Source organism: Halichoeres trimaculatus, unplaced genomic scaffold (genome assembly GCF_033239565.1).
Source record: "Halichoeres trimaculatus isolate MK-OKI-2021-1 unplaced genomic scaffold, fHalTri1.1 fHalTri1_scaffold_7, whole genome shotgun sequence".
Lineage (NCBI taxonomy): Eukaryota > Metazoa > Chordata > Actinopteri > Labriformes > Labridae > Halichoeres > Halichoeres trimaculatus.
Genome location: NW_027437185.1, coordinates 29,177,636 through 29,191,592, shown reverse-complemented (window position 1 = coordinate 29,191,592; position 13,957 = coordinate 29,177,636). Strand labels below are relative to the sequence as shown.

The 13,957-nt window shown below is 40.5% G+C and overlaps 1 protein-coding gene across 1 annotated transcript in view; it reads left to right on the top strand.

Moving 5' to 3' along the window:
• Window positions 1–13,957, top strand: part of tnmd (tenomodulin) — a 69,716-nt gene that overhangs the window by 30,566 nt on the left and 25,193 nt on the right. Inside the window, exon 3 of the mRNA XM_074674372.1 lies at window positions 8,610–8,750. Coding sequence (XP_074530473.1) covers window positions 8,610–8,750 — 141 coding nt within the window. The remainder of the gene's footprint in view (window positions 1–8,609; window positions 8,751–13,957) is intronic.

The following is a 13,957-nucleotide window of genomic DNA, read 5'->3' as shown; positions in this document are numbered from 1 at the left end:
TCTGAAACCATTGAGGTGGTGGGGGCTGTTAAGAACCACTTCAGATAGAAACCTTGAACAGAGGAAATAAACAAGGCATTGTCTGTGAAGGCTTTCTGCACAGATCCCCTCACACTCAGAGCCTGTACGGTTTTCTAGCTGTGGAGCTCTGAATTCTTTATCTCGTACTGTATGCCAGTCAGAGGCATCCTGTGATGTGAGAAAAGACCAGCGTTTCCTCAGGGAGAACTATCGGGAGGGGAAGAAGCTCTTTTTCCACATAATAACAAGCTTTAGTTTGCTGTAATGCTTCTTTGGCTTCAGTGTGTATTGCAATGTAGTTTAAGGTTATTGGTTGATGACCTTTGATGTGTTGAAATGCAGAATTCTGATTTGAAAATAAAAACAGCATCCAAACACCATTTTTGTTGAGTTTTCAGTGTTATGAACAACTCCACTTACTCCAGTAAGTTGTTGTTGCTCTTCAACATGCTGTTTGAAACAGTTACACTGAGACAACAGGGAGTGGACCTGAACTTTTGGTAAGACTTTGTTACTTGTTGCCTCAAGAGTAAAACTTAACACTTTGACAAGAAACTGCAGAATTTTGAGGCATTGGACCTTAGATATCATGAAATGTGATTTAGGAGAGAGAGCTATGCAGCCTTAAGGAATTATTGAAAAATGATGAAGAATCAAGCTGGTAGACTTTGGGATAGATCTATTTGGAAAAAATTACCTGGAATAGGAGCAGTTTCAATACCTTTTTGTCATCGTAGTATAAAATAAAAGACAAGGTTGTATTGCTATGTTATTGTTAGGCCTAGTGCCACCACTTCTATGTCATCAGGTGTCAAATTAAGCCTGCATGAAGTACAGCGCTGATACATACGCAAACCTTGTAAAGAGCTGGTTCAATAGAAAAGACTCCTTGACGCGTGACAAGCAGAAGGAGATGAAATGAGTAAAGGTAAAGTGGGCACTGGTGGGTCCATCATTATCAACAACACAATAACCTGAGTTTAACAACTGCTTTGGTAGCAACAAAGTGGGAACACTTAAAAGTACTAGAGGGAGCTACACTACTGCATAGAAAGTGCACATTTCTTAATGTTATATTCTTATGTTGCTAGGCACCGCTCTGTTGGGCTGCCTGTTGTGGCAACTTTCTCTTCTTTGTCTCTTTCTTGTGATTTTTTTGTCCCTTTTTTATCATCTTTGTAATTATAGTGGGTCATTACTTTGTGTTGCTCATTTGTTTGTCAAAGACACCAAACTGATTATGTTTTCAATTATTATTATTATTTTTTTTTACTATTTTTACTATTTTTGTTCCAGTGTTTGTCTGGAGATCCTACATGTAACCATGGCTGCATTGTTTACATGTGAAATCAGCTGTTAGCAGCCTGTAGCATGTCAATGCTAACTGGTGCAAGGCCTGATGTTTCCCCATAAGGTGAGGAGAAGGAGGTGAGGACGACGTGCTGGTTCTCAGGTGTGAGCTAAGAAGTGACAACATCAACCTGTCCTTTCATCCATTGTTATTGGGAATGTCAGATCTATCTCCAATAAGATGGACAAGCTAGCCATGCTAACCCAGCAACAGATGGAATACCAGAAGGCAAAGTAGCATCATGCTATTCACAGACATGGCTAACGGAGCAAACATCAGACACCAACGTCACATTGGTCAGTCCTGGGCCCTGTGGAGGTGGAGGCTGGGTGACTGGGCAATGATGGACAAGCTGTCATCATCTGTTTTCTTAATGGACCTTTTTGCACTTTCTATACACTTTCTTACTTTTGATTTTCTTGATTGCTGCTGTGACTTCTGAATTTCCCCTTGGGGATAAATAAAATATTTCTATTCTATTCTATTCTATTCTATTCTATTCTATTCTATTCTATTCTATTCTATTCTATTCTATTCTATTCTATTCTATTCTAATGTAAGTCTCCAGAAACATGATCTTACCCATAATCTTTTAAGGAAACCTCCAAAGAAAACTGAGTCTTGTAAAACACTGCATCTTATATCCTGGATATTACACTAAAAGCACTATTAAGTCTAATTATAAATCACCTTGGCTTTGCCAGTCATGTAGTCATCAGAACTGCTATGGCAGAATGGGCAATATCTTGATTCTGCTGATTATCAGCTAGATCATCTCTTAGACCAGGGTGCTACGGAGGCGGACACCTTTGGGAGCAGGGAGCAATTCCCACTGCTTCACTCCGCTCACATGCTCTGTAGGCTTCTAAAGCTGTGCTGCTTTAACTTAGGTTGATTCTTCCTCTTAGGGTAGTAAAGTTTAATGTAGTTCAGATTCGTCTAGATGTTAGCAGTGCTCTAATGCTATACACTTGGTTATTGTGATCATTTTGCTACAATCAATGTTTACAAGCATAGATAAGATAAAAAGACTCCTTTCACCTCATGATGCACCAACAACTAACTACCTCCACCAAGGAGGTTATGTTTTTTTGGAGAGTCTGTCTGTTTGTCTGTAAACAACATAACTCAAAAACTAACCAACGGATCTGTATAAAATTTTAAGGAAATGTTCAAAATGTGATAAGGAAGAAGTGATTAAATTTTGGAAGTGAACTGGATCACTGTCTGGATACAGGTGTTTTTTTAGAAGATTCTATATCATTGTGAGATAGGGCCATTTTCACCATATGTGTATAACTCCACCATAAATGGTCGGATTGCTTTGCAAAACATTACAAGATTAGGTCACCATAATTTCTGACAGATGTAAAAATACGATCCAGATCCTGCTAATATTCTGGATACTAAGATCTGGAATATGAAATATGTACTGGGTCATCATCATTTTCAACACTTTCAGGTAAAAAATTATCGTACAAACCTGTAACTAACACCAAATTGTAGCAGACAGTCCGCTGAAAGGGAGTATAACATTAAAGTAGGACTAAAGTGTTGGTGACAATCACAATATGCTTGGTGGAGGTCTGTGCTCTCTGGGTGCTTTTCTAGTTTAGAGATGAGGTACCCTTCAAGCAAATAAAGCCTTTGGCTACAAATGTGTAGACTGTGAACTCCTGCATACACTTGAATACATTTTTATACATCATCTGATTTTCTATTTAACTGACCTTTGGGTTTTATAACTCTTTCTTAATACCATGTGATGTCCCTGCAGCAAACATATTCTGATAACTTGTGTTGTGATGAAAAAATTATGTAACTAAATTGCTAGCTCCTGAGATTTAAGGGTCTATACACTTGTTATATAATTACCATATGAGTAATGGAGCAAAAGTCTCAAGCTCTTGAGATTCAGTGTCATTGTATTTATACTAGACATATACACTTGGTGTCCTTTTCTTTGTTGTGCACATGTCCTCTAAAGCGTGCGTCCATGGCCCTGATTCAGATGTGTTTTTGAATAAAAATCTTGCCTGCTGCCGCTTTAATCTCACATTGCACAGTGTCTGAGGAGTTTCAGGTGTTTTTAGAGTCTATGTGACAAAGGTATTCATAAGAAGGCCTTTCAGAGTCCTTGTACAGAGTGTACCATAAATTGGAGATTTCCCTCTGAGCTGGCCTTTTATCTCCCTGTTCAGTGTCATATGGGCAGCTAATTAACTTTCACAGAGCATTTTTTAAAGGTTTTGCAGCAAAGTGACAGTTAGTGTAGATTTGCTTTTTGGAAACGGTACAAGATGAGTAAATTATGAGAAACAAAGTCCCCTCCGCATTCCCACTGAAGTTTGCAGACGTAAATGAACAAGAAAAATAATGAGATTCGGCACAAAAACAAATTAAAGCAATCAATAGCATTACAATGAGGGAAAATATTATGCTATTTCCCAAATCCTCCCCTTGTTGGAGCATACATCACACTGCAAGTTTCCCAATAGGCTCGAGCATCTTGAAGAATCCAGGGCAGCAGTATAGGGGCTATTCATTTCTATTTTCAGCATGCCGATGATGGGGCACAGCAGCAGCTTTGGATATTGAACCAGTTGAAGTCAAACTGTTGTAATACATTATTATCTATTTCACTCTGGTGCGGCGGGGAGATTCTCACGGCTGGATTTTCATCAAAAGAGATAGCCTGCTGAAAATGTAATTCACTGTTTTAGTATAAATCAATAAGCCTCCAGTTTCTATTCCCTCATTCCACCTTTATGTTAATATAAAAGAAATGCTCAAATAGAACTTTAATTCACCACACAGACTTGCAGACTGTTTAATAGCCCCAATTTTATCCATAACTGCTCAATTGACACTTAAATTTCAGGCCCATCTTAATTTGGCTTCTCCTGACGATTTTAAGTTCTCCCTCTCTTGGATCCCGAGCTTCTGCCACCCATGATAATAGAGATTTATAGCACAGAGTCAGTCTCACAGTGATCTCCTATTAAGAATTATATCCCATTTGAACATTATTACTCTGTTCTCCAACAGAAAAAAGAAAGCTGCACTGTATATGCTGCAAACGTTCTTTGTCTAAAGCAAGCAGACACGTCGAGAAGCTGGACATGTTAAAGAGCACGGGGTGAAAGCTAATTTAGTGTCAGCGGACATTCACATGTTTTTGATGAGGGCCGTAAATCCTGATGGACTCCCATCCGACTGTATTCATTAATCATGCGTCTCATTGGCGAGGCTCTGATTTGCCGCTGAGACAGATGAAGATGAACTCAGCAATATATTTCTCATCATAACACAACCCTCACATAAATATTAATAGCATCTTTTTAGCTGGTGGGCATGAATCATTTTTCAGACGGAGAATTTTAAGAGCTACCCAAGCGTGTCCAAGAACACTACACAAGCAAGCAGTTGTGATAAACAACACTGCTTTGAGGCAACAGTGAGGAGAGGGCTTTGCCTGTGTGGGAGATTAAAAGGTCTTTATTTTGGGCACTGTCTATCGAGCAGTCTTTTATTTAACTTTATAGATTGTCAACATAAATTTCGTCAATGCACAAGTGATTGTTTTTTCTATTATGGTCAGAAGTTGCGTGCCAGGCAGAAACAATTTGTAAGATACTCAGCCAATACTGCAGAGGATGATGTTGTAAGAATTCGAAAGCTAATCTCAAACTTTGCGTCAGTGTTTGATACATTAACCATGCAAAACCACACCTCAGAAACAGCTTCCTCTGGTTTCAGTTATCCAGGGTCAGATTTAAAGGTCCCATATTATGCTCCTTTTCTGCAGTTTAATATGGATCATTGATGTCTTCATGGAATGGTAGTAACATGTTTAGGTCCAAAAAGCCAATAAATCAAGCACAGCAGCATTGTTTCCAGGCTCTCATAGCCCCTCTGTTCAGAACAGTCTGATTTAGTGGGCGTGACCTTCATATGTAAATGAGCCACCGCTGATACCACCTGCTCTTCCGCGTCACTGAGAGCGGTGCACAGGAGTGCACAATGTTTAGAAAACAGTGAAGCTTGTTTACTGCAGCATTACAGGCTAAAACAACAGGCTGACCGCAGCTAAAGTTAGCATCCTGAAGCTAACACAGTGACAGGGGGGACACTGAGGAAAAGCTCTTCCATCTGCTCCACAACACACAGCATTTAAAATACTCACATTTCCAGGGTCCAAGGTTTGTTGGCGGATGGTTGGTAAATGCGCCTGGATTCAGGACCAGTCTATTGGCTAGCCCTCTGTTGTACTGTCCAAAGTTGGAAAAGCAGTTGGCCGTGAAGTGACTAGCACACACGTTTTACTAAGTGTAGCTGGCACATTTCCCTCATAAATTAACTCTAGCCACTTAGACCTGTCTACCTCCAAGATGGGAAGCTTGTGCATGGAACTATGTGGCTGTTTACAGCCAAAAACAGAGCAGTGATGGCTCTTCAACTCCTCCCCGCTGGTAGGGGAGCAAGATCCCGTTTTAGGTCAGGATTTTACATTCACAAGCACCACCGAGTACAGGTTCTGTGATTAAATATCACATTTTGTGGGCTGGGAGGAAAGCCAAAGACCCACAAATTTCACTAAAAGATTTAAAAGTGATTTTTGCATAATATGGGACCTTTAATCCCTGTTACACCCTTTGTCCTGGTTGATTTGGACTTTAATCAGTGCTTCTCCACTGGTCTGGCCTGACTGAGGACCCACCATCAACCATTAATGACAAGCCCCGACCCAAAAGCCACATCTATATAGGTACATTATTGTATAGAGGGCACTCTGCTGCAATCCCTTCAAAATAAAAGATTCCACAATAAAATTTCCACGATTAGATCCCTAGTTTTATATTTCATCATTTTATTACAGGGTTTAATTCACTCTGACAGGTGACAAAGAGCAGCTTTGAAGGCTTATTCATTCTCATTATATTTAATCCAATTTCTCTGACAAACAGAATCCAGATACAAGAACAAGAAAAAGCAAAAATACAACAAAGCAACTGAAACTTCAAACATGTACAATTTAAAAATTTACACCAAAAAAACAAGACTACAGATTGAAAAAGGTCATTTTTACTCTTATACCACATTCTTGGTGCGTATGCTGTGCCTTAGAAAGCCCCCCTGCTGTGAAATGCACCCCTTCGTGATTTGGCCAGGGTAAATACATGTCAAATACATTCAGCTTGCTTAAAAAATCAGTTTCATTGATTTTGTAATCATGGCTGGGGTATATTTTCACAGAATATACCAAAGGTGCTGGTTTGCATTCACATTTATCCAATTCTGTGTTGAGAAGAACATCTGTTATTTATGCTCTTAGAGGAGCTTAAGCAACCAATGATCTTCTCTTGTATGTCCCTAAACAATATTATAATAATATTCTCTCCTGCCTTTGTTGGTGCTATTGAGGCCAATCCTTCACTTTCCCAACAGATGAGTAGTGTGTGCATGCTACCACGAGGGGGTACATTTTACGGCAGGGGGGCTTTCTACAGCACAACACCTATCCACAATCATCGTCTGAAAACAACCTCCAGCCAAGTTTTCCTTTTCGAAGACTGGGTTTAATTCTTAGTAAATACATAAACGCTATCATTTCTTGGTCTATTACACTCCACAGGACAGCACCTATTCATCTGCTGCAAGTACTAGTTGGTGTCCAACAGTCGACACACAACACAAAGTCTTCTGAAACATGTAGCAGATATGAAAACTAGAACACTTCTCATATTGAAGCTTCATGCCCAAGAAGTTTCCTACTTTTCCATAAGGTATCTCCAAATAGGGATTACTGTCTCCATAGCTGGAGCTGGCAACACACCACACTGTATCCAACATGAGCCAAAACAGCCTCATTCACAGAAGCTGTAAGTCAGCACATAAACCTGCAATATTTGCATTTAGTGATACTTATTAAAAGAGATGTCAAATGAAGTAGTAAAAAAAGTCAGTGGATCAGGATAAGGAGGAGAAATAATGCCACTTGGTCAAAAATTAAAGAGAGGAGAGAAGATAAGATCCCTTCTCTTTCCTCTCAGATGTCTGCTGCCGAACCTAGCCTAAGCATGCTGTATACAGGGGCCGTTTACACAACAATGCAAAAATTTTGTAGCGTTTCGGCCTCACGATTACTCAGAAATGGTGTTATAGCGGACTTAAAACGCAAACTTTTAAAATCAGCCTCCAGAGTGGGATTTTTCTGAAACGCTGCCAACACCGTTGCTGTGTAAACAGTAAGCTGCATTTTCTGTGGAAACACTGAAGTCTCCCCTTGGCGCAAGCGCATACAACAGTTCAACAATACTGCTGTGGACTACTGTGTTGTGCATGTGCTGCTGAATCTGCTGAATCTGCTGACTGTCTTTATACAAAATGTGCATCTGTCGCTCCACTTCTGCTGTGTAAACGCAGATTTTTTTCCACTGTGTTTAACATTTTCAGATGATAGTTGTCATGCAAACAGGGCCTTATTTAGTACAAATCTCCTTAGCCGTCAAGTAGTGTGTACAAATACAGTGAGGGCCATTAATGAAAAATAGAACAGTTTACATTTAAAATACTCCTAACAAATATACAGGAAGTATTTTAAACCTTTAAGGGTATTTTTCTTCTTCCAGCCTTATAATTAAACCCAACTGCTGTTTTCTGACCGCCTCAGTCTGACATTTTGCCTTTTTCAGTGTTTCTCTGATTGATTTCAATCACAGGCAACCAACACATTCCTTCTGTCATGGGCATTTTCAGAGCTGTCTATTGGAAAAAATATAGGTGTGTGTGTGTGTGTGTTGGTTTTATCTGTTTTCTGACCTGGTATAACCTCTGCAGGTATGTCAACATCATCATTTTTTGCCACTTTTGTTGAATTTCTAGTTGTTTTTTTCTTTGTCTGAAACAGGAAGATTCTAACCTTTCATTGGCCTGATTGTTTTTCTGTCTTGGGACACAGCCGTCAGCACCATACTTATTGAAAAGCCCACAAAACTCAGAGCAGTGGGCAGCCATTCAGAGGTCAGGACAGGCTGTTCTTATACAGCCTGACTCTATAATACAGTTGTTTAAAGCTCATTTGTGACTTATGAAAGGTCACTTTGGATGGACTCTGCTTTGACAGGCTTTTACTTTTCTGTCCCACAAAAGGCTTGAAAAGTGCAGCAAATGATAAATACACTTGTGTTTTGCTGATACATTTCCAACAACAATGACGGTGTGTATGTCCTTTCAGGTGTACGACCATCAGTACAAAGCCGTGCTGGATGGCGTGGAGACAGACAGCGTGATGGAGATTGACCCCGGTCAGCGCATTGAGATTTTCAGAATGGGAAACGGGAGCCAGGAGGTTGTTGAGGTGCACGACTTCAAAAATGTAAGTATGAGGTTAAACAAGGCCCTGACGGCTGTTATTCTCCTCTCGTCTGTGCTCATGTCTCCTCCGCAGCACAGGAAGAGCTGTTCACATCCTGCCCTTTTTCAAAGAGCTGGTTCATAGTATGAATCCCTAGTTTCAACTTCAATGATATTTTGGGCTCTAATTTTGTGGTGCAGCGCAGGGGGCGCAAGCCTGGCACACCCCGTGCAGTGTTAATTTCGTGCAACGCACCGCCGTGCGCTGCCAATCTGACAATTTAGTAGTGTGTCTGCGCAGAGATGGGTGTGACGGCGCACCAGGGGGAGTTGACGGCGCACCAGGGGGGAGGTGTCAGCAGATTCATGTTGGCGCAGTGACAATTTTGTGCCAAAAACAGCTCAGAAAGTGCGCTGAAAGCTCGCCAGCTCCAACCTGGTCTATTCTTGGTGCAAAGCAGAGTGCACCCTCCGCAGCTGTAATTTGGTGACAGGCACACATGTGCGCACATGTCAACAAAGCCTCAGAGGCAGGTTTCCAGAGTGTCAGGCACATTCTAATGCAATAAACAATCACAGCAATCGCTATTTAATGCAACTGTCTGGACCAGCATATACATTTTTATCTATATTAACTGTCCCGTGACATCTGATGTCGGATTAAAGCCGTTTGTCATAATGGAAAGGTAACCTGACGGCAGCTGGAAGTTTGATGCACATCTTACAATTAAACAATAAACAATTAAACAGCCTTAACATCTGATACAGAGTATATATCTGGCTTCTCTCATTTCATTTAATTCAAAGAAAAGAGGGAGAGAAAAGACGAAGATAAAAGTGACAAAATAAATGTATGTCACTCAGGATTTACCCGTAAATTCCCATATTTCTCTGTTTTAGTCTTTATTTTTCACGTGATCTAAAAAGATGGAGTACAATATTGTAAGGGGGATAAGGCGGAGACACCAGGAGAGTATATCACCAAAGGTTCTGCTATTTGGTGATGACAAACCAGGAGTGCAGGTGGATCAAAAGTATTCTGAATGGATAAGCCAGCTGTGTAACTGTCTCTTATTTTTGTACTCCTATTAATGACAAAGGAACAGATTACATCTGTCCCGGGAGCTGGCCCACACGGTGACGCGCTTCATGTCCTCCGTTGGCCCCGCTGTCCATTCTCCTGCTGCAGGGACAGCGGTGGCGGGGATCAGTCAGACCAATCAGACACTGCGCCTCGGCCGCAGTGCATTTAAAGGGGAGGAGAGGCACTCATTTGATTGGTGAAAACAGCGCTCACCGGTGTTAAACCCACTCACGGCTTTTCTCCTCCCTCTCTGCTATTTGCGCGGGGAGGCATGGACGTGCTCCTCTGCGCTCCTCTGCGCCTTGAGTGCCTCTCTTGGCACTGCAGGAAACTTGCAAAGTACGCTGGTCACACCCTGTCCGTGTGGCGAAGGCCCGCGCAGGGCAGGTGCGCCTGCACTTGCGCCTGGTCCACGAAATTAGAGCCCATGGTCCCTGTAAATGAAAATGGTAACATAGGTTTGAAACATCTGAGACAAACAATCATGGGAAGACTACTCGACACACAAGCATTTTGTGTTTTGGTGACTCACAGCGGCCTAGAAAGAAAGATTAGTCTCTTTCTAAGAGTGTTTTTCTCCTGCTAATAGTATACAGTAACTTCTTCAGAGTACAGAGGCAAACACCATTAAGAATCCATCTCTATTTGTTCCTCAAACCATTTTTTTTCAACTGCAATTTTGTCTCCAGCAGAACTCATTAACTTACCTTTCATTCCTAAATCCTGCTGGAGTGTGCAGGAGGTTACACACACGCTGCACCTCAGAGACAGAAGCGTGCTGCTTGACTGGGTAATGAATGCTCTTATTTTGTCTCCATTATTTGCTGTGAAATGTTGGGATGCAAAGCTGGAAGTTACAGGATACACCTCATCGAGGAAAAACACAGACCTATGTTGAGTTGTTTTCATTTTTGTAACAATGGTCTTTGTGAATTTTAACTGGTGGTTTGATGGAAACTAAGCAAAGCAGTGGAAAAACTTTAACCTCTGCAATCAATCCCTCTTTTTTACCGAGCGTACTGTGTGTATATGTGTGTGTGTGTGTGTGTGTGTGTGTGTGTGCGTGCCCCACATACCCACACACACATGTATAAAGACACACGCCTGTTGCTTGTTCCGCTTCCTGTTAGTGAAGCACATCCCCTGAGGAGATTTGTTTGATTCAGTGCTCCACCATGGAAGACTAAGAAGCAAGCGAGTGAGCAGAGTAATTCAAACCTTATTGTGAGACAGAAAGAAAAAAGGGGGGCAAGGAAACCCACACAGAACTTACAATAGGGTATACTAAGTGGTAGCTTATGTCCTGATGCTAGAAAAGATTTTTGAATACAAAAAGGGGCTGTTGCATGTTATTTCACAGCTACCTTCAAAACAGACTTCATCGAGCCGCAGGGCTGTGTGAGGAATGGAAAATGAGGGGATTATGCCACCAGGACTGTGTATACCACAGGCAAAATACATTCACTATTGTCTCAGTCCAATACTAAACTCATTTAAACCAGAGACAAATGGAAAAACCGGAGACAGACTCATCACGAGAGAGAAAGAGTCACATTATACGACAACAAGCCCATCATAAATACTCTGGCGATTGAACAAAAAGCATATTTAGGAAAATCTTTTTGGAATATAAATTCATTACAACAACAAACTGAGTGTAAACATTTAAACTGCAAATCAAAGGAAAGTTAAAACACAATCCACAAAGCCTTTCGTCTGGTCTTACAGATGTGCATCCTCACCCATCGCTCCCTTGTTCGTGGCAGCAGTAAGAGACTCACGTCTGTCAGGGTTGAAGATATATTTTATACACTTTCAAACGATATGCATACAGCACATCTGCATCACCATGTTAGCATTCGATAGCCCACAGTGAGCCACAATGAGCCGCAGTGGCTTTCATATTTCTCTCATTTTGAAATTGCCATGGCGTGTTTTGGGAAAAATACAGGCTACAAGCACCACTGGGACTACCACTAAGACTAGTCTCTGAAGGTGATGGCCAACTGGAACAGCATTTCAGATTTTAAACTCAACATTGTGCTGCAATAAGGGCAGTTTTCTGCTTCCAAACCAACTACTGAAGGTGGAAGTTTGGAAGTTAACTGTTCAGTCTAAATTCATTTATATGTTGGTTAAATCAAGATATGGTTCAGGTTGATATTGACACCAACAGTCCTGTTTGTTGCGGTTAGTCTCCCAAAACACCAAGTGTGTGGTTTGATGGTCTTCTAGAAACATGTGGTGTGACAGATCTGAGGTCTGTTGGAAATTGGTCCCAACCGTCTCATATATTTGGTCTCAAGCAATTTTAAAATCGCTCTAAAAAATCTCCAATGTAAGGCTGTCCCAGGTCAGGTTGTCAGTGACAGACTTTAGTGGAAAGTGTTAACTCATTTTGCCTAATTCAACCCGAAATATTAGTTTAAAAAGAAAGAAAGAAAAGACAGGATAAGAAAAGGAGTGAGCTAGTCAAAAATCCATTCATCCATCATTTAAGGATCCATTTCCATCCATTTCTTTTAAGGAGACATTTTTACTCTAATATTACTTCTCTTTTGTAAATAGTCTAATGTTATCTGAGTAACATTGTCTGTTCAGCACCCTGAACAAAAGTCTCGTGTCTAGGAGTCCGGTGTAATTTTCTTCAGAAAGAAAAAAAGTCTGCTTGCACTTGGACTTCTCCCTGTATTTCATTTTGTCAGACCTGTGGGTAAGTGACCCCTTTTTGGGACAAACACCATTAAATTGGCTTTTCTTTCTGATGTCTTCAGGCCAAGCTCAGGGGTTTGTCTGTCTGGATAAGGTGAACCAAGAACCCTGTAATCCCCATAATGTTGCTCAAATTCTCTAATTTAGGTGCTACCTTTACCTCGACTGTAACTATCATGTGACACGCTGGTATCGCCTTAACTATCGCTCTTCTCTCACGTTCAGTGCACTGGTGGTTTTTCATGTGCCATGCTCGTCTTTCATAGGGGATGTGGCTTGCATAGAGTTAAACATTCAAGCAAAGTTAAATTCAATTGTTAGTGTCTGCTCTGTGTGTCTAAGTAATTTAAAAATAATGTACACTTTTAAATGTAATTTGTTTTAACGTAAAAATATGATTTCAAGGGCTGCCTCAAAGTTTTATGTTAGGTCAAAAAATACTTTTTTTTTTTTTTTGTTCCAACACCAACAGAACTTATCTTGATTAAATAAGTTGTCTCATGTCAACCCTTTTCTTAGTTTGGTTGATTTAGACTTTTTAGTAAACCCAACTTCTTCAGGTAGTTGTTTGAAATTATTAATCTATTTCAACTCAACCAAAAATGTCAGTTGTGTTAACCTTTATTTTTTGTTTATATCATTTTTATTTGTTAGTTACCTTAACTTCTCCAGGTTGTTGTTTGACATTATAAATCCATTTCCCAGATGAATGGTCTGTATCATGGGGTACTAAAGTCAGGTTTGAGCTATGAGGCACAGACTCCTCTTCCTTAATATGGAAGGTAGACAATACACCACAATATTTGGCTCAGACGGTCTGAAATCACCTGTAAAGCTGTACATTGTGCAGTAGGGTTTTATATCCATTGGGTACCTTCCTTACTTACGGTGACAAAAAAAAATCGTATTCATAAAGGCATTCTGGGTATTAACTGAAGATTGCAGCTTCACAAAACAGTTTGAGGCTCTCATGGTGACAATAATGTTTAGATCACAACTCACAAAAGCATTCTGGGTAATAACTTTTTAGGGATTATTTTTTTATCAACAACGGCAGATGCGTGCGCAGCTTGGGTGCAGAAGCACTGCCGAGTATAATGGTTTGTCAACTGACATTTTTTAACTTAATGTCATTGTTTTGACAGACGGTAAAATTCTCCCAGGTTTGTGAAATAGCAGTGAGTGGACAGAAGAGATCAGCAAGTGGACAGATATTAGGTGGACAGACGTTTTTAGCAGAGAAACCTAGCGTGTACCCAGAGAGGAAACACAACTCTCACTTGATGCTCATGACTGCATTATTCATGGACACTAACAGACTGTGACAGACCAGGATGTAAGCATCGTTTCATAATATTCCCTAATTTTACTTTGGACATAAAATCCGTTATCTGTTAATCATAATCTATAGGTTCAGTCATTATTTACTTTCC